The sequence below is a fragment of the Aulostomus chinensis genome, chromosome 1 (genome assembly GCF_037954235.1).
Source record: "Aulostomus chinensis isolate RoL2024-O1b breed Wild chromosome 1, RoL_Achi_v1.0, whole genome shotgun sequence".
In the NCBI taxonomy this organism is placed as follows: Eukaryota; Metazoa; Chordata; class Actinopteri; order Syngnathiformes; family Aulostomidae; genus Aulostomus; species Aulostomus chinensis.
In genome coordinates, this window is record NC_141320.1 from 58,038,563 (window position 1) to 58,060,568 (window position 22,006).

General features: G+C 41.5%; 1 protein-coding gene across 2 annotated transcripts in view; it reads right to left on the bottom strand.

Moving 5' to 3' along the window:
* Window positions 1-3,178: 3,178 nt before the first annotated feature.
* Window positions 3,179-22,006, bottom strand: part of LOC147272427 (muscarinic acetylcholine receptor M4-like) — a 45,560-nt gene continuing 26,732 nt past the window's right edge. The window contains exons 2-7 of one of the 2 annotated variants that reach the window (XM_086216337.1): window positions 17,669-18,267; window positions 16,225-16,379; window positions 15,648-15,849; window positions 15,499-15,576; window positions 13,728-13,997; window positions 3,179-9,451 (exon numbers count right to left, since the gene is read on the bottom strand). In XM_086216337.1, coding sequence (XP_086072463.1) covers window positions 9,206-9,451; window positions 13,728-13,997; window positions 15,499-15,576; window positions 15,648-15,849; window positions 16,225-16,379; window positions 17,669-18,267 — 1,550 coding nt within the window. In that variant the 3' untranslated portion in view covers window positions 3,179-9,205. Of the gene's footprint in view, window positions 9,452-13,727; window positions 13,998-15,486; window positions 15,577-15,647; window positions 15,850-16,224; window positions 16,380-17,668; window positions 18,268-22,006 lie in introns of both variants that reach the window. The other variant, XM_086216260.1, reaches the window with a different exon arrangement.

A 22,006-nucleotide genomic window follows, 5' to 3' on the forward strand; every position in this document is an offset into this window, starting at 1 on the left:
GTTACCGAAACCCATTTTACTGATACTAAATCAGGTTATCGCTGTTCAATTTTAGGTCCAGATGCTCTCAGTTGATATAGCAACCGAACAGAAATATTAAAGCAATCCTTCGCCGCCATCCTCCACAGGGGGTCCGCCTTTGTCACTGACCCCCAAAGACCTCTGTTACCTGCCTCCCTGGTGGTGGTGGTGGTGGTGGTGGGGGCTTCTCCTTGGTCTCCTCCGCCAGAGTCGCCCCTCCTTTGTCGCCATCGCGTGTGCTTTATTGTGACATCACACATTACATTGATCCCGCAGTTGTGCCCTTGTTGTTGTCAGTCTGGTCTTTTCAGAAAGGTTTGAGATCCTGCTATCGTTTTTCCTCGACTTCCTCCACTTGCTGCTGTTCAGTACGGCAGCGCTCCTGCATCCCCGGCCTTAACGGCACTGCACTCGTACGAATCAACACAAGATTTTATGAAAAGCAACAATCCGTCATTTGTGTAAAATCCTTGTACTCATGGCATTTGATTGTCAGAACACTTTCAGATGTTTTTCTGTTTCTTCAGCAAGAAGCGGAACATTTTGACACATTTTTCTTTTTAAAAACCCAAACCAAGTGTTGAGACCAAAGCTTGTCAGAACTCTAAAAATACTGCATTTTTCCACTGAGAAAAAAAAAAAAAAAAGGAATCTCCAGCAGAAGCAGGTTTAATCTCTGGTGTGTAACCAAGCATGTTGCCACACTGAGCTCAAGCTCATGACTACAACATGAGAGGTTGCCACACTAATATGGAGTCTCAAATCCCTTTGAGCTAACATTTGTCACTGGCACGGCTCCTCTTCAGTGTGTCTGCATTGCTGACTGCTGCGTCTGCCGGTAGCCGGCTAACGGTAGCACTGCCGGCTAACGGTAGCACTGCCGACGGCGCAACCGCCCCCCGCCAGCCTGAGTTTTTCTTGAGTAATACTCGCTGACCGTAATTCTTTTCTTTCATGTCATATAAACAGATTTGTTTTATTTTTTTGTTTCGACACTTCATCAGGGGTCCGTTACACAAAGCAGGTTCATCAAACCCTGAGTTTAATCCTGATCTCCGAGTTGATCTACCCTGAGATAGAAAACTCGGAATTTTCGGTTTCAGAACAGCGGATTTAATCCAGTTTGATCAACTCAGGTTCACCTGGGGTAAAGCGCGATCACAACAACTCTAAAAAGCCAGCATAAATGGAGCCCCGATTCACCGAGTCACCGTGGCGACAGAGAAGAGGAGAGCTTCGTTTTTTACGTCAGTGGAGTTGGAAATCTTGATGCGATCACGTGAAGAGTTCCAACACGCGTTAAAAAAAAAGTGCAATGCCGCTGTAGTCCTTTGAAATAATGATTATTACGGAGGAAGCTGCTTACATGGTAGCGCATTAATTTATATCGTTTAGATGCAAGAGAAACGCACTTGGCAGCAACTTAAAATGAAGCATAAAAACATGATTCAAACAGGTAAGACCATCTCATGGGGTACCCCATGTTTTGCATTGTAACTTAAATATTAAGTGGCTGTTTAACTGTGTACAAAAGTTGTTTTATCCCCCAACATAATGCTGGTTTCATTTTGGCCACAAAGCACTGAACCCAGTGGCAGAGATTCGAGGCACGGATGCAGATTAGCAAGAGCCACGCGAGACTTTTTTTTGTCAGCTATTGTGCGGAATTTTCACGAGGACGCGTTAGCTTAGCCGACAGCATTAGCTCGCTCCGCGTTTTTAACGGTATTAATCGTGTTAATTGTCAAACTTAAATAAAACTCAATTATTTGAAAGTTGTGAGCCTTTGAATTCAGTCTTTACCTGCTCCACAAAGCCTGCTCCACCTGCCGCTCTACAGAGAGCAGGGGCTCCAGCACCCATTCATCTTCTTCTCATCACGTTGGTCTTTTGTTCTTTTATTCTCTGTCTTCCTGTCATATATACTCGCATCGAAAAGAAAAGGCAGAAGATGTCTGAACCAACCTCCGCCTCACGCGTCTCAGCCACTTGCGAAAAGTACAGCTTCAATAATTGAGGAATAAAAAAAGAAAGCAATTCATTGGAGGTACAAATGTGTGTTTTTACATGACGCTCTGCCAGTGCGGCAGTTCCACACTCGGGGTCTGTGACCTTCTGTGGAACTATGTGCATGTGTGTATAACGCTTCAGTGTTACTATTTCCTGCTGGTGATTATTCATTCTCCTAACAAGACAGCAGTTATTCAGCTGACTGTGATGGCGATCGTCATCTTCACCATGGCAACCCACCACCTCTCTGCTTCTCTCTGTGCGAGCATCCACAGGACTGCTAAAGACAAGTGACTTCCAATGTTAGGATTTATTGTAGCGTCGCTTCTTTCTCTCCAACTTCTCCATCAGACAGGTGACGAAACGCGGCATCTGCCTTTAGCAACGCTACAAGACAAAATATTTGACTTGGACTCAACTGAACGAGCGACAATTTCTTCTTATTTCATTGCTCAAAATTGTGTAATTATCTTTTTCACCCATTTGATCCATTTTTTTTATTGTGACTCCTGGAGATCAGCTCCTCCCAATCTAGGTCAGCTCTGATGTTCTGATCTCTGTGTTCCTTTTCAGTGAAATCAACACTGGGAAAAAAAAAAAAAAAAGATGTGTGTAGTTTCTATCCGTGTTACCATGGTTACAGCATGATGTCTGCGACCGCTAGTGTCTGCGGGAGGCGTGTCCGTCTCTGAGGTTGTTTAAATAATTAAAGGGAAGATACTGTAAATGAATTGAATATCAGTAATGACAATACAGAAAATGTAGTTTACTGCTCTTCGAGTGCCGTCATCTGCTTTGATTCGTTTCCTAGGCGACAGCGTTCAAAAACCCACTCCGTACAAAACAAAGTCCGCTCACTGGTACTTGGCTTAACCTTCCATGTGACCTCGATGATGAAACATCAACGGAACAGGGAACTGATATTCATCTTGTGTGCGTTTATCTCCTTTTTAAATGATCTTTTTTATTTTACGGACGTAAAAAATACGACTTCCTGTCTTGAAATTCTTCCAAATAATCGGGTGCAGTGACACGCTAAGTTCTCGGCGTAAACTTTGAAAGACTGTGCGACTTCTGGTTATCAAAGTTCACTTGAGCTGCTTAAAATTGAATAAATTGGAGAGTCAAATTCTGATTCAAAAGGTTATTGAATCATATATATGGTATAAACCTCTGTGTGTGTGTGTAACACTTTCTCATCGTCATACCGTTAGCTTGCAACCTGCATCAAGGTCAAGACAAAACACGTTCTATAACTTTGCAACAGAAGGTGTTTATTAGCATTTCAGTTCTGTAGTAACACAAGTTGCTTGTGATATATATATATATTTCTTTAGTACATGTTTTTCTTTTAAAAATTAATACTAGGTGCTTATTGTACCAGGCAATGCTAGATAATGCGCTTGAAAATGATGCCTATGCAAATGATACACGAAAAAAAAAAGAACAAATTAAAAAGGCAAAGAACAAACGGCATTAAAAGCATTACACAGACAAACAAATCATCAAAGGTATTTTCCCAAAAGCTACAACTGGAAACTAAAGGAAAGAAAGAATCAGGGTGTAAAATGGCACTCTGGGTTTTAAAGAGTAAATCAATCTTGATTCGCAGTAAATGGCTCTTTCGCTTCTACGCCGCCAAATGGGAAATAAATGCAAAACTCCAATGTGAGTTTTTTTCCGTATAATCTGCTTTTTATTCCATAAAGAAATAAATAAATTAAAAAAAACAGGTTGCAGATTAGCTTCCGCGTTAAAACGCGAGGTGAAAATCAAGACATTTCCGAGTTATGAGCGCGATCATGTCGGTATTTTTGAATCTTCACCCAACAATCTCGTGTTTTTTGGTCTAAATGTTTAATAGGGACAATGTTTAATAGAATTTGTCCAATATTGAACTTTGGGACAGCGACTGTAAAACGGCTACATACCCTTTCCATAGTCATGTCTGACGACAACCATCTGCTTTCTCTTGTAACCTTCCAACTCATGAGTACATCATTTCTATTAATTATCCTCCTTGGTGACCATTTACACCCGAAACTAAACAGAATCGCCATTTAACGTCACTTTGCCCCTCCCCCCCTTTTAAAATCATTGCGTGGTGAAAGAACAGGACTCGGATGTTTTGAAACCGCGTGGATTACAGTAGATTATATTAAGTATGTACAAAGTTCAATGTTGTTGTTGTCACTTACAGGGAGTCACGGCTTCAACTTAAGGTGCAGTCAGTGTTGATTTACCCTTTAAACAGTCACTCTGGAGCTTCTTGTATGCTTTTGGGAACTCAGCTCTGGCATATTTAATACAAAGCATATACAGTACATATACAGATGGCTTCCAAAATAAAGGAAACACTACTAATAAAGATCGTTTCCTTTATTTTGAAATATATATTACAGATTTCCCCGCCCCCGATACAAAACTGATGTGTTAATGCAGGTATGTACCCTTGACAAAAATGAGTCGGTTTACTTGCTCTTCGATACGGTGAAAATCTTTTGCTGTCACTTGACTGATGCCATTGAAACTTCGAACAGCCATATTGAGACAAAAAAAAAGAAGAGTACAATTCACAATGTCTTTAGATCACTATAAGTACATGCTCTGTACACCGGGAGGTAAAGATATTTCATATATAGAACACACGTCTCCTCTCTTTGGATTGATTCGGTTTGGAATGAACGGAACTATTCATGTCAAGTCTATTAACCACAATGTGTTTCGAATTGATGTTTTGAACACGTGCTAACGGATGTAATTGGAAGCTCGTGACACGTCTCCACCTTTTGTGTTATATATTACACGAGCTCTCTGTAGCAGGTTGGAAAGATTTGGACCAAGTTTCAAAGTATACAACAAAATTGAAGGTGATATCGTAGGAACATTTTCTCCAGGCCTGCGTTTCCGCTGCTCATCAGCTGTCGTTGTGGGACTGCTGGTTATGTACCACCACTGAGGTGCGCACACGGTTGCTAGCTTGAGCTACTCGACGACTAGCTAGCTAGCTAGTTAGCCAGTGTATGTAACAGTGCAAAAACACGATTCTCGGAGGGCTGACAAAGATTATCCGCGTTTTAAGGTTGGCCTTGATTTGCGAAGGTGTTGGCGTTGCGTACAGTGGTTCGCGCCGTCACCTCACAACAAGGAGGTTCTGGCTCCGGCCGGTTTGGGAGCTTTCTGGCTGCGCGGGTTCTAAATAGACGCACAGGATAGATGGATGGTTGTCTCAGGATTGGCTACCTGTCCTGCTACCCAGTCTGGATGGACTCCAGCCCCCCATCGGCACTGTACCCCACAGAACAGACTGCAAAGATTTGGTTACGCACGCACGCACACACACACACACACACACACACAAAAACATAATACTCCTTGCTTGAATTGAGACCTCAGCCTACGACGCGGGCAGAGACCAGTTTCAGCAACACCTGAGTTTTGTCACAGAAAAGTGAAACTTGGCAATAAAATTAAAAACTATAGACGTTATAACGTGGTCAAATAAAAGCAGCTGTAAGATATTAACATAAAACAAACATGAATGCAGTGTACTGTGTAGGAGTGTACCTGCTATTTGGAGGTGGGAGGTAATGAGTTCAGTAGTGTCGGAAGCTGAGAGAACCTCAGTCATACTAGTCCGACCCGGGCCCACCGTACGCCCACAGCCTCAAAACACTTCACGTCCCTTTGGCTCCGACTCTGCCTGATATGTCTTCACTACTCCAGCACACCTCTGCTCTCTCTCCTCCAGGGCTCAGATACAGCAAAAAATACACACGTTAAAGACTGCGAAAGAACCTGTCCTGGTTCAACCCGAACACTGAGACGCGTCAACGGAAACATTCGAACCAACACCTCAACCAGTACGTTACTAAAAAATTCAGGAATACTTTCACTTAAGTTTATTTAGACACATGTAACTTAAAAACTGGTTTTCATTTCTTCTTTTGTTTTGTTGTAATTATTATTATTATTAGTATTGTATTATTATTGGTAGTAGTAGTATTCTCATGATCAGTTGCCCATATTTTTGAAAGAAATTGTGAATATTCTGGCAAAAATGTTACTAAAATGTGGCAAGAAAATGAATTTAACCAGACAATTATCCCAAAATAAATGATAGCTTAACGATATATTATGAATGAATGTATATGTAACTAGTGACTATTTGATTGCAAAAAATTGGAAATAATAACAATAACAAAAAAAAATTAAACTTAGCATATAATTAAAAAAATATGAATCTAAAAGATATTTAAAAATGACACCAAAATTATAGATAGAATAGATCTAAATGCATGCAGGCTTTTCTGTGGCATATAAAAGTTCTTGAGGGCTCTAAAAAAAAACTGGTGCAGGTCCCGCACTCCTGTACCAGTGTGGCTAATGCTAACCTGCTAACCACATTTTGTGCTTCCTCCCCAGATAATTACCGTAATTGCAAGAATGTCCGGAACATCACTTTTTGAACGATACACACTTAAGTTCCCACGGCTCAGTTGCAGAGTTCAAACATGAAAATTAGAGTCCACACACTAGCTCCCAGTTAATTAATTTAATTACACCAATTAATTATGCTGTAATCTAATGTGATGTAATTAAATTAATTTATTAGATGACACTAATTTTCACGTTTGAACTCTTGCCCCTGCCCTGCAACCAGCTGTCTCTTTGGATCTTTGTGCCTGTTTACCTTTTACACTTGTTGCACAGTGAACCCAACAACAAATAGCGACGCAAAAAATATGACTAAAATAAATATCATGTACAATGTAGGACTGATAATCCGTGTAAAATAGCTGCCTAAGTCAGTTCTGTACTATTGTCAGATCTTTCAATGCTTGGGAAAAGCGTCTAAAACAAGTTTCAACCTCAAGAAGTGGAAAGTGAACCCAAGTGGCCACCAGAGGCCGAACCTGAGTCAATCCCCATGAGCCTGGCAGAAGGGGCGGAGCCTGCGTGATGTAATAATCAAGTGGCAAACTTTCCAAAAAAAAAAAGGCCAGCTTTACTACCTAATTTTCCTTCATATTGTTACATTTTTAAAAGGTACACATACATTTCTCAGCTTAACGAGGATTTCTCTCAGATAGGAAACTAATCAAGAGGACCGTCTTGATCTCCTTTTCATATTTCTTGAAATCACACTTTCATTCGCTTTGCTTTTTTTATTTTCAACAACAACAACAACAACAACAAAATTCAGCAAACCTGACGGTGAGTTATTTTGCCAAACACCCCAGCAGCTTGGATACACAACATTTAGGCCTTTTAACTGATTTAACATTGTATTAAGTTGTTTTAAAAGGCACAAATAGTTGCAATAATGTGTTGGAATGCTACTTAAAACCACTCAATCTGCTAATCTGTGTCCTAATCTGTAATTCTCCCGGTCGTCAGTGTTGGTGTGAGGAGTTACTTTGGATCCAAATAAAAAGAATACTTGACTCAACTGACGAGAAAACTAAAATACAAACTGATCTATTCGCAAAAAGATAAAAAAGAAAAATCAAGTTGTAGAGCTCCAGGAAGTCAAATAAAAGAACACATGGGATGCAGATTCAAAAATAAAAGAGGGCCAGATAAAGAAGTCTTCCTCTTTTAATCCCACATCCACCTATCTTACCTATATTGTTTTATAGTGTGTTTTATTACCCAAATACGTATATTTATTCACCATAAAATAAGAGTGGTGTCTCCGATAAGGAACTGGAAAAGCTCAGACTGGAACGTTCTAGCCTGAAAGAGCTCTGCTGAGGTTTCATATGAACATCTTCCTCCACGCTCAATGTCTAGTTCAGTTAGCAACGAGCTAACGAGTGCTAACGAAAGCTAACGAAGGAACAATCAGATCATTCCATCAAGCATAGCTGAGTTATTCATGTTCCTGTTGACTAGCAACAACAGCCATGACCGACCCAAGTACAGCTCTGCAGTTTTACTGTCAGACACGTAGTACTTGCTAATTTGAGAGATCAAATTTGAAGTAATTCAGATAATGTCCTTAAGTAAAATCAGTTTAACACTCATTCAACGTGCTATTAAAAGCTGTGAGGATAGTGGTGATGCGTCATGGGAGAAAGGTGGTCAGATCGCAGCAGGATTGCAGCATTAAGACAAATCTGGGCGGGATTAAATGCTGCGATATTACATGAGTATATCAAAATAAGTGGTTTAAAGGCAGTTCAACAACTTCCGCGGTGAAAAACTAAAAAAAAAAGTCACATCAATGTGATAAAAGTCGTTCTTCAATAACCAGGAACTTCCCGGCTGGTCAGAGACTTTTGACGCGCATCTTCCATGATGACCGTCTTCAACTGCAAATTTCATGGAAATCAAATGATGTTTGTTATGTGGTCAGCACAACGCAAACTTATCGAAGCACACAAACACGCTGAGCGAAAATGGCGAGTGCAGCTAAACTACGTACCAGCTTCGGTGACGCACAGAAGCCTGACCGTTTCCCACAACCACGACCGCTGTCCCCGAGAGACCCAGGATAGAAGTTCAGAGTTATTTGGTCGAACTACCTTAAACCGCAGGTCACTTTTGCTTAATCTGAGCTTAACTCCTGGGATTATGTCTGAATGTGTATATTTAATATAATCTTTGTCAGCCTTTGGGGAATCATCTCACGAATAGTAGAGGAGCAGGGTAGCAAGTAGCTGCCACCTGAGGGAATTTTGTTATAAATTTACCTCCTCTGATTCCGTAAAAATCGATTTCTGAAAATTTTCTTCGTGGCCACCATCTTTAAAGCTAATTTACTCATCTATCTGTCTTCCCGCCTGCATCACTCCGTTTTCCCTCCTCGTTCATGGCTTCGTCCCGTCATAGCTGCTTCTTTTCCCCACGTCTCTGAAAACGTTTTTTCCGCTGATTGATTATTTTTTTCCATCTTAAGGGGAAACGGGGCAGGTTAAGGTCTCCCTGGTTTACACTCACATTTTTGCTCTGAGTCTATAAGTACTGATATAACTGGCGTTCATTTGCAAGACAGCTGCTTATCCCCCGCAGAACCCCTCTCCCGCCATCCTCCTTTCTTCAGCCCATCTCTATTCTTCCCTCAGCTTTCATTTCCTCTCCTCTTCCCTTTATCCCCCCTTTTTTATTTTCCTTGCACTGGATTACCCTTCCCCATCCATCCTATACCCTCAGTCTTCTTCCTCCCATCTCATCTTGTGCCTATATTCTTGTACTGACACAGCAGCAGGTTCTTGAAGGTCTTTTTGAACGTGGCGTTACACAGGGCGTAACAAGCCGGGTTGATGGTAGAGTTGACGTAACATAGCCAGTAACCGATCGCCCACACGGTGTCAGGAACACAGGACTGGCAGAAGGTGGAGATCAGCACCATGACGTTGTACGGCGTCCATGTGATGATGAAGGCCAGCAAGATGGCGAAGATAGTCTTGGTCACCTGTGAAGAAAGAGGAAGATGAGAGAGACGACCAGGGGAAAAAAAACAACCCATCTTTTCTACTCTACTACATCCGCAAACATCTTATACTGCATTGTTCCAGTCGAAAAATGTTAATATTTCACGCCGCGGTTGCGACAGCGGACTGATTCGTAACTTTACCACGCAACTGCGATGCCACGTCAACAAAAATAAAAGCTCGCGGTTATTTATCTCTTAAGAATTTAGCGAAGTTTTTTTTAAATCATTAATCGCCATCAAAGACACATTACAAACAGGAGAGGAAATTAAAACATTACATGTAAAACAAGACGAGTTTTCTCAATTTTTGGAAGATATCGAGGTTGCAAAAAAAAACGGTATAATTACACAATAAAAGTTGAGTCATACAAAAACAAAAATCTGAAAAATGAAATTTAAATTAAGTTTTTTTTTCCTCAATGAAGTTTCTTTCTCCAGATACGTAAAGTTTAGCAACATTTTTTACGTTTATTAAATTACTGCTCTTTATGAACTAAACTGTAGTTTATCATCGTGTTTTATTACTGGCTAGAAATATTGAAAATCAATATAAAATAATTATAATTATAATATTCTATAGTCTGGAGTGAGTCTTTGGTGACTCAGTCGTTTTTGAAACGGTAGCTTAAAGTCGATGTTCTTATCATGATTGTGATGTTTCAGGTAAATAAATATGAACAGAATTTCATTTCTTGCGTATAATAAATTCACATTGCCATCATCTCAATCTCAATCTTTTATATATAAAAATATATATTTTTACAGTATTAAAACAAATGGATAGTCATCATTTAGTATCTTGCTGGTGTTAAAAAAAACCCAACAACAACCACAAAACTGACGGTGCCTGAATGCCATCAGTGGAATTATGAATGAAAAGAGCGACATGATGAGAACCCGACCAGGACGCGTCTGAGAGAGTCCAACGTGTTTTAAGTTGAACTAAAACTTCCCGTCTGTCTTTTATGAATACGCCTCGTGCAGAGGGAAAAGTTTGAAAAAAGAAAAAAAAAGGCAAGTGGTTTGTTCTGGGTTCAGGCAGAGGCTAAGCTGAAATAAAGACACACACACACACACACACACACACTGCTTGATTGGTAAGAGAAGATTGGCTGCTGCAAATAAATGGTGTGTCGAGCGCAATTTGCACAACTGATGAGAGGTTCAACTTTGTCTGAACGCAGCCTGCGGCGGGAGTCACTCCGACAGCTACATATTCACACCGACGGCTTCGACGGCGGCGCTTCTGTCATCGGCGGCTCTCTACTTCAGTGTAAACTTGATACACGAGGTGCGTTACTGTGAAATTAGCACAGATTCACGGTTCCAAGACCCGACCGATCCTGTAGCGTCCTCAACAAGTCAGACGCCACGTCATCGTTTTGATTTCATTCTGCAGTCAAAGAAAGTGTTGAAAAGTTTCCTTGAGTACAGCTTCTTGAAAGGCTGTGTTTGAAAGGTCAAAAATGTGTTTTTATGAGGTCAAAGTAACTTAATTAAAAAGGTACTGAAGTAGTACTTCACTGTCTGAGTACGTAAACACACCAGCAGGTTGGATAAGCATGAACTGTATTGATATCTCCCTTTTATCGATGGCACAGTGGACCTGTGCTATGCTAACGTTGCTAAGATGAGTGAGCAAACTCCAACAGTTTGGTGAGTAAACTTACATTCTGAGTCTTTCTAAAATATCTTTACGATATTAGGTCATGAGTTACCGCTGATATAATGAAAATTATTTTATGAGCTCATGCGAAAGAGACACTTTTTGTAGAATTTGTCCTTTCTGGAATCAATGCTAGTGCTAGCTAGGATCTACAGAGTAAGCTAGGAATAGCAAACGATGAAATTGAAAAATGGCTTACGAGTACCAATGTATGCACGCGCACTAACCCCTCCCCCCATCCCTAACCATCTCGTCTGTGATTGAACGTGGTTTGCTATGTTTATGTGGACGTCATCATGACTTCTTCGCGGGGTTTGCAGCTTTCGAGTGATGTCCCTTCACAACATTCCCAAGGCAACAGGAGGAAAATGGCTGCTCTTGTGTGAAGTAAACGCAACATTTTTTCAACTTTCTGCAAGGATATGTGTGACCTTTTTTTCAACATTATGTGGGGATTATGAAATCATGCAAGCCGTGCATGATTTCCACACACGCATGTTGTGTGGAAATCAGCAAATTATGCAGTGAAAGTGTGGCGTCTTTGAAAAAAATGTGGCCCCCTCATAAATGTGTGGCTGATGATGCGTTGAATTATGTGATCGCATAATCACGTTTTTCTGGAGGGACTACTGCTGCTACTGCTACTACAACTACTACTGCTAGTATACTCCTACGACTACTACGACCACTACAACCACTGCTACTATTACTACAATTACTGCTGCTACTACAACTACAACCACTGCTACTACTACAACTAACTGCTACTACTGCTGCTACTCCAACTACTACTGCGACTGCTACTACTACTACAACTACTGCTACTACTACTACAACTACTACTGCTACAACTACTTCAGCTACTATTAGTACTACTGATACTAAAACTACAACTACTACTGTTACTACAACTACAACTAATATTACTACTTCTACAGTTACTACTGAAACTACTATTACAACTACTGCTACTTCTACTCCAACTACAACTAATGTTACTACTGCTACAACTACTTCAGCTACTATAACTACTGCTACTACTACTACTGCTGCTACTACTACTAAAACCACTGCTACTACTACTACTACTACTATTCCTACTACTGTCATTGCTGCTGCTGCTACTACTACTACTACTACAACTACTCCTACTACTAATATTACTACTGCTACTACAACTACTACTGTTACTTCTGCTACAACTAATGTTACTACTACTACAACTACTTCAGCTACTATTACTACTACTACTTTAACAACAACAACTATTGCTACTACTACTACAACTTCTGTTACTACTACTACTACTACTACTACACCTACTACTACTACAGTACAGAGGAAGTCTTGTGAGAATTTCCGAGCTAAACTCTGGTAAATGAGACTCGTTCTGTGTCTGTGAGCAGCAACAACTGGAGCTTCATTTCTCGCTGCTACACTTCCCTGGAAAACCTTTCTATTTATTTCTGTTTTATTGAATTATTGATTTATTTTCTGTCCTTCTCCTGCTGAAATAAGTGTAGGTATCTTTTAACAGTGACATATTTAAACCTTAATAAGCAGAGTATTTGCAGAATATTTGTATTTTACTGTACACATGTACATATTTTAAAGGGTAAATGATTAAATGGAGCTTGGTAGGAAGTGAAAAGTACTAAAGCTCACTAGCTATTCCGCAGTGATTGGCTGATAAGGGAAAGAGTGAGAATGACGAGTTGCCACGTTCAAATAAATAATAATAACAATAAAAACTGCCACAATAAGTAACTCAGAATAAACCTGCTGACTCGTCAATAAGCTCCGTAATAGTCAGCAGCCTCAAGATTGAGGACCGGAACCACAGCTGATAAGACGCTACGATGAAGGAGAACCCAGCAGCGTCTCTATCTCCCACAAGTGGTGGATAAAAGCAGGAACTTCGCTAATGGAACATTTGGAACCGGAATAATATCAAAGCAATCAGCTGCACAGTTTAGAAAAAAAAAAAAAATCCGATTGATTTTTATTCCGATATGAGTCTTTATAGACAGAATATTCACTTTTATATCTTTACTCTCATTTTCCTTAAAAAAAAAAAACCCAAAATCATTAAAATGCTAATAATGCGATTTATTTTTGGGATCTGTATCAAAGAAAGATAATTATACCGTAGCAGTACGACGTGCTTAATCAAAAATGACATTCTGACACATGTAGGAGAGGAAATGCTTTATGAAATACTCTCAGATGGGAAAACTAACATGCTCTTACTTTGAAAGAGTTTTCCGTGAATCAACAAATTTAGAGTTGCTTTGAGTCTTTTTGATTCTGTTAGAAGTTTTGTGAGTAAAGGCTTAATTCGAAGAGGTCGTAAAGAAATGTTAATACTTTAAATACGTGTAAAAATTGATTTTTTTTTTTCCAATATTGCTGACACGTGATAGGCTTTGTGTTTGTTGATTAAAAGTGCGACATCCGTCATTGACGCAAGCGTTGAAACCATCGACGAGAAACGCCGTCATACTACAAACAAAATCAGAACGAACTCATCGGAATCACCGATGCGAATCATATTTCCCATCCAGAAACAGGTCGTTTCAAAACACGTACTTTCTTTTCTCTCGCAGCCATCTGTCTTTTCCTCTTCACTTGGCTTCTGGCGATGCTGGCGAACTTCCTGGCAACGGTCCTGGGTCTGCTGATGGGGATGGAGTGGCGCTCCGCCCCCTCCACAGGTGGGACGATCTCTATGGCTGTGATGCATTCATCCCCGGCCTGCTTTGTTACAATCTTTATCTTGGACCATTTGGAGGCGGGGTTGATCTTTGCCACCGAGGGATTGGCTGTTGTCATGGTAAGTGGATTGGGATTTGTCGCAGCCTGGAATAAAATCAAGAGGTTTTTTTGTTTTTGTTTTGTTTTCTTGGGAATTGTCATGGACAGTTTGATCCGTTGGTGCATTAAATCCAACGACTCGGGGATTAGCATCCAGTCATTGTGGGCCACAGAGTGCTTATTTTTGTTTGTTTGGAATACTTTTCCACAAAGACTGCTTATTCATGCAGTATTTAGTATTACCAGTACTTCTCATTCAGTGATATGTATGTTTTCAGGCAAATATTCTCACTGCCCTCCCCTGTACATCCCATACCAGCTGGGTTAATACTGTAAAAGTGCATCTAGGTAGTAAAGTTGAGAGCTGTACTTTGTCATTCCCGCTTATATGAAGCCTTTTTGAAGTGTTGTGCTAAAAACGGTTAAATTTGTGGAAAAAGTCCTCAATTTAGTGAAAAAAACAAACAACCAAGGAAGCTGTATGAATTCTTTTGACTTATATTTGCACATTGAGACGACGGACCAGCAAGAAACAGCTGACCACTTCATAAAAGGGGGGCGGAGAGTCTAGACCAGTATCTTCTAAGGTGACATCGTTCCTGGTGGAGCTCGGTGATTGAACCCCAAACCTTTTGATTACTAACTCAGATAAAACTGAAGTTTTTGTACACATGTGAAACACGATCTAATGATTTAATGGGTCTAGAAGGCATCGCTCTGCCCTCCGGCTCCATCAAAAGCAACCTCGGCGCCGTCTTTGATCGAGATTTGTCTTTCAACTCCAGCATAAAACAAACTTCAAGCATTGCCTTTTTTTTTTTGTAACCCACATAACATCTCAAATATTGGACGCTCTCAGAAAGATGCAGGAAAACTAGTTCATGCATTTCTGACTTCCAGGCTGGATTATTAACTTTACTTATCTTTGTTATTATCAGGCTGCTCCTGCGATTCTCTACAGGGTCGATCCAGAACGGGGACTAAAAACCGGCCCATATGTAGGACCTTGATACATCCCTTGCTTACAATGCAAAGTGGCCTAGACTGCTGGGTCATTTCCCAAGATGCACTTTTCGGGGGGGGGGGGTGGATGTCAAACTTTTTGGTATTTATGTTGCCTTTGGTTTTGCTCATCCATCTGTAAATTCACTAGCAAACACACCAACTTTTCAGGTCTTCAATTGTTTGGTATTCGTACCAAACAGAAAGGTCTAAAGATCTGGACCAAACTTGGTGGGTGTGACAGGCCCCCAAACTCCCCCTGGAGGGTTTTTTTCATGAAGACCCACCCATTAATACACAGGAGCCAATCACAGTTTGCGACTACTACATGGACACCTCTTAATTGTCGTGATTGCATCAGTGATTTATCTCCTACTGCTGGAGGAGGAGGCCTTTTTAATAAAAATGACTTCAATATTTATCATGTTGTCTTGGAAAAAACAAATTTTGGCATGAAACAATATCCCAGGATATTTCTGTATTCATACAAAATATGATAAATATTCATTTTTCCACATCTGCGTGCTGGTACCTCCGTTATCACCTCGTTACTGGCCTTGTCCTTGGGTTCGGTGGGGGGAATAAAAGCTGTAGACGAGTCGTTGGAGCTCTCTTTTTCCTCCTAGGTAGAGACAATAGACACAAATTGGATTATAGCAGCGTAAAGCTTCAGCGCCAGATCCTGCAGGGTACCTGCGTGAGTCCCGGACTGGGCTGGGCCAGAAGCTGCGGCTGTTCTGGTTTTGGTTCCTCCACCCTGCCGTTCTTTACGGCCTCCTCCGCAGTGGTGGTTGAGTCCAGACTGAGTTTGGGAGTCGAGCGGGGACTCGCCTGAGGACTGGTCTCGTTGTTATTGTTCTGCTTCAGCAGGTGACTCTTAATTAAACTGGGAGTTCTGGTAAAAAAAATACATAAAAAAATCATTAAGGAACTACTCGTCAAATAATCCCCAATTTGTGCATATATTATGGTTTATTGAGCGATAAGTAATTAGCGTCTGGTTCTGATTGGAATTTAACCAGAATTCTTCCAGCATTAATAAGAGCTAATTACTGGAATGTGCTCAAATTGAGCAAATTTGTTCTTTTATTAAAGGCATTTTTTTAAGGTTAATAAATACATGGATAAATAAGATTTGAATAGTAAAAGACGTTAAATGAAATGAAAATGTGTCACACAAAAGAATAATAATAATTCACTGCTCCAGTTAATCATATTTGAACGAACTACAGGACAAATTAAGAAAAGGTCAGTGATTTTGATGTCTTACTTAATTCCTTTCTTCTCTTTTTTCTCTGGTTTGTGTTTGGAGACCCTGCTCCTGGAGGCCAAGGAGATATGGATGTACAGGACTGTCATGATAATGACAGGGAGATAGAACGCCGCTATTGCTGTCCCGAATGTCACCGCGGGGTTAGATAGGAACTGTAGAGGGAACAAAAAAAAAGAAAAGAAAAGAAAGACACATGGAAAGAAAAGAGTTGAGCAGACAAGCAAACAGCCCAATTCGTCTTTTATCGGTACGAGACACGTGTCAGGAACGTTGACAGCCCCAGCCGGGGAGGGACGTCGTGAGGGCGGTATCACAAAGAGAAGAAGAAACCGTATGTGAACCCGTTTCTTCATACCTGTCGGCGGTGAGAACAGAGGGGAACGTTTCCTGTCTAGTCAGATATCTTCTCTTTGTGGTTGACATGACGTGTGGTCAGGACGAGGAGCAACGTTTCACTTCTTGTTGCACTGGAGATGGCAGGTCTGCGACCCCCCCCCCCCCACTTCCCGTCCTTATCTTACTAAAATGTAGTCCCTGGATGCTCGTGTAGGATCTTTGTTGTACGATTTGAGCACGTAGACGGTCGACTGTGTCTCCCATCACAGAGCTTCATGCTGTTCTACGTGATGTCCTTTTTTATGTCCTTGTCAGGACCCCCCCCCCCCCATACACACACACACACACACACACCTTCCAGTAACCAGTTTACTGCTCTTCAAAGTTTTGGTGCATTATACATAGTCTTAATTAACATGTGATTTAAGTCAATAAATTATACTGAAATATAGACAGAAAATTGTGAGAGGTTCCTAATTGAATGCAGTTAATGTTGTGTGTGTGTATGTGTGTTTTTTTGCTACAAAGTGAGGACGGGAATACATATTTAACCAACGGAGTGAGGAATTTTTGGAATGTGAGGACATTTTAGCAGGTCCTCACATTTTTAAAGGGCTTTCTGAAGGTCAAGACTTGGTTTTATGGTCGGGTTAGGGTCAGGTGCCAGGGAATGCATGATGTCAACGAAAGTCCTCACAAAGATGTAAGTACAATGCTGTGTGTGTGTGTGTGTGTGTGTTTAGTCTGTTATCTGTTCTTGTCACACATCGAGGACCAGAATATGTGCGACGAAGTGAGGACGTTGTATCCAGAACTCACAACTTCAAAGGGCATGAAAGTCAATGAAGGTCCTCACAAAGACACAAGTACAAGGTTGTGTGTGTGTGTGTGTGTGTGGCTAATCATCCCAGAAGGGGGTCATAGGTTTACAGACATATTCTTTAGCAGTGCAGCAGAAAAAAAAAAAGAGGCCTTTCTATAATCCGTTTAAAATTAAAATTCATCATTGAAAGCAGCTCATTCTGTGACCTTGAGAAATACTTCTGCCACACGTCAAAAAAATCCCCAGTTTGAAACTCGTGATCATGTGATCTAAACCTCATACCTGGATGTAACACTCGCCAGGTGGAACGGTTCTCTGTCCGACGATGAACTGCCAGAACAGGATAGCAGGGGCCCACAGGATGAAGGACAGAATCCAGGCCGCCGCGATCATCAACCCCGCCATCTTAGTCGTCCTTCTGGTCGGGTACGTGAGGGGTTTGGTCACGCAGAAGTAACGATCGAAACTGATGATCAATAAATTCATCACCGACGCGTTCGAGACGACGTAATCTAACGCCAACCACAGGTCGCAGACCACCGGCCCGAGCGGCCAGTAGCCCACGATGATGTAAACAGTGTACAGATTCATGCTGAAAACACCGATGATCAAGTCCGCACATGCTAGCGAAAATAAGAAATAATTGTTCACAGTCTGTAAGTGGCGGTTGACTTTGATGGAGAGCATGACTAATATATTTCCCGTAACAGTCACGAAGCTCAGAGATCCAGTAACCAAGGCGATGAAAAACATCTCCAGAGCCTTATAAGGACTTCCTGTTCCCGCTCCATCATCCGCTGGGGAGCAGGACGTTGAGTCGTTGGTGGATATGTTGCACGAGGCATTGGAGAACGGGTCACCCGACTGGTTGACCGATGAGCCTGAGGACGGACAGAGAGAGAGAGAGGGGAAAGGAGAGGGTTGCTGTGAATATAGTAGTCATGGTAGTTGTTAGTACTCCTACATCGTGTACTTCTACCTGGAAACAGAGTAAGAATGTGTTAAAGCAGGTTCATATATTTAAAGCGGCTCTAAACTCTGGCTTTTGAGGGGAAGTTGCGACTGTTGAGACGTCTTCTAACTTTATAAAAGCGTGTTTCTGTAGCCTGGGATCATCGTTATCACACGCCACAAATCCCAGCTGTGCTGAACTTGCAGTTTCCTTTTAGGGAGTGACGAGGGCAGAGTGGAGACACCAAAACATCAACTCTGTACAGTATATTTTCATTCTCCTAATAATGTATTCCTCATGGAACGCGCCAGTGAAGACTTTCAGTAAACCGGGTCGTAGTATCACCAGAAGAACTGAACCAAGAGCAGTCGTTCCATACGTCCTGGCACGTGAAATAACGCCGCCGGCAGATAGTTACACCGTTTCTCCCTCCTCGCGTGTCTGCTACTGACACAAAAGGTACCCCCCGACATCTGAACGAGACGGAGCCGTCTTCCACCTCAGCTGTAAATCCTTTCAAAGAAGACAAGCTTGGCCTCTGAAGTCAAAACACAGCGAGAACGTCTGTAAAAGGACACGGGCAGGAGCAGCGGGGTGGTGTTGCAAACACCGCAGAGGCGAACCGGGTTTATTTTGAACAGATCAAGACAGGAAATGCTGTCTGTTAGGAGCGCTTTCCCAAAACATCTTGTTAGGAGGAAGTTGGAATATTTCTTATTCTATTTCTTCTTCTTCTGGATGTTTTTGGTAGAATTTTAACTCGTACTTTAAAACTACAGGAAACCAAATATCAAACGGCTCTGTAGCCAGGCAGGAACTACAAATGGTGACTTCAGCAGAAATCTAAAATGGCCCTGCAGCGCAAAGAGGTCAGAGAACCATGTGACTTCCCTCAGTTGGTATTTATGTTACAAAAATCGAAGTATTTCTTACGTTATGTTAATTTAAGTATTTGTTATGCTATATATATAAATATATATATTTTTTATATTTACATCATTTTTTATTCATGTTGTTTGAAAGGAGGGGAAGGTTGCTGAGAGGTGAGATGAGACGTTGTCGCAATAAAAGGATCTAAAATTAAGACTTCAGACTTATAATCGTCATCATTTGCGGAGAACATCAGGAACCGTGCGGAGCCTCGCGTCGCCGCCGTGAGGTGATGTCACAGGTGAAGCTCCGAGACCTGCTGCTTTGAGAAAGAATGCACATTTGTTGCCGTGCTTAGAAAAGACATCTCTGAACTTACGCTACGATTTTTGTCACGTCATGAGCTCAATTATTGTGTTTTTTTTTCTTCATGATGTCACAGATAACTTTAAAAAAACTTCCCAGATTTTCTATAGTCGGATTACATAATTTAAAAAAAAAATTTTCTACTTAACCTGTGACAAGGAAGTCGGACAAAACAGTGTCCAAACAAACATAGGACCTACAATCTGCTGCGGGTGGGCCTTTAGCTCCCCCTGCAGGGGGACGCTGGTTCAGTGCTAAATTGCAGTTCCACCAGTTCTTGCTCCTGTGTGTCCCATTGCTATTAAAGCTCAAGTCTGGTCTAAAGACCCCCATTGCGTTTAACGTGCTTTCTCCTGCACTGTTTTTTCTTTTTTGCATCAACCAGCAGGCATCTCAAGGTCAACTGGTTCAACAGCCTCCAGGCTCCGGCGCTAGGTTTACGCAGCACCCGAAGAGGCAAGTCACAAGGGACTAGGTCCTTCCCCCCCACCTCAAAAAAAGAGGCCATCGATGATGACGCACTTCCTGCTGTCCTTTGACAGAGAAAAGACGCGCCTTAAAATTTCAGAATTTCTAAGAACGATCGGGCTCCACAGTGAGATTTCTGAACGTAGCTGCACGTAGCTGCACGTAGCTGCACGTAGCTGCAGTCGCTGCAGTCGCTGCCTAACCAACCCTCGGGAACAATTAGGGGTTCAAGTGTTGCTCAGGGGCACCATGGTACCGACCACAGAATCAGAACCAACAACCTCCCGCTTACTAGAGAGCCGCTGTGCTTGTGCTGCACACCAAAAAAAAACGGTCACCAAATGATAAAGTGAGAACGTTTTCCTCTGAGGACGTCTGTGTCAGTTTATATAAGCCTGAGTGAAGTTTCTGGTCATGACTCATGTATTTGTGATGATTTCAGCTTTGCTAATATAAGCTCAAAAAGTAAAGGTGTACTTTAGAGATTGGGATTACCAGCGCACTCCCATTCCTCCACGCCACAGACAATTTTAAAGACTGCGGTACAAAAAAAAAAGCAATTCGTTTTTGGGTGAATTTACAGAGCGATGTGTACATTTAAGGAGGCTGTTTTCATATGAGACCCTCACAACTGATCAACAGGCTTGTTTTCATCGGAACCAGCATCTGACAACAACCGGCTGCTAAACACAAAAGCTGAGGTGTTATATAAGGTCTCCGTTGTCTATTGTGCACTCCTGTATGACTCATAAAGATGTTTGTCCGTTACAAAACCTGGGAAAAGAACGGGTATACACCGTAGCGCCCACTGAGCTAAGCCTCCTTCTGTCCACACCAGGGTTAAACTCGTAATTCCAATCATCCCTCCATGCACGACCCTTCACCCAATCTTCTCCAGAGCCTTTCATAATCTAAATTAAAGCAACTGTTTAGACCTGGTTTGAAGCTCTGCTCTGGCTGGGTAGCTTGAGGACATGCCTGCATCGCACTTGCAGCACTTTTTGGGGGGTATTAGTAATTTTTACAGATGCGAGTTTCAAATAGTGGAGATGACTCAGTATATACAGTATCATGTTGCTATGGATTGTGTGAGTGTGTGTGTGAGAGAGAGAGAGAGAGAGAGAGTGAAAGAGAGAGAGAGAGAGACCTCAACAATACAGACTGGTTCTGTTCCTCTGCGTCTTCCTGACAAACCAAACCCGCTTATACAAAGGACATCAGCTGCTGAGGCTGTTTTTCAGCGCGAGCCAGGACACATTTGCACTCACACCGCTAAAGTCCAGATCCAGACTACTCCTGAATCTGGATCTTGAATTGCCAAAACAACAATCCCTACTCACCAATCCCAGATTATCCCAGTATATCTGGGATTTCCTTCCTGTGGCTGCTAGACAGAACGTTTTGAAGGTATTGTCAATAAAGTCAATAGGATCGTTTCGGTCCATTAGCCTCTGTTGGTTTTCAATTTTAAAAAAGACATAAAAAGCAACTTCACTTCACGTTAAATGCAAAAAAAGGATGAGACAATATCCCTTCATGAGTATTTGTATGCAGACTTTGTGTTTTTCACAGTATGAAATAATAATAAGAATAATCATAAAACTCCTCCCTGGACAGTGAGAGGAGTTTTTGTCATTAACATTGAAATATTCTATAATATTGACAGGTAGTAGTAAAAACAAAAAAACTTCACTCTCTACCTGATGGCCAAGTTTGTTTTACTCAAGATTAAATGATTCAAGCCGGTTCTGTTTAAAAAGTCTCACTGATGATCAGTGCCAATCGTGACTTCACTTGGGTTGCGTGAAATTTTTATTTTCGCTAAAGAAAACGTCTTTTATCTTTTCTCTCCCTCGATCAATCTTTCATCCCAGCCTCCCCTCAACCGGATTCATTATGCAAGAAGAGTTCAGATGTGAGAACGACAGCTTTCATGTGTACGGTGAAGCATCCCGATGATGCTT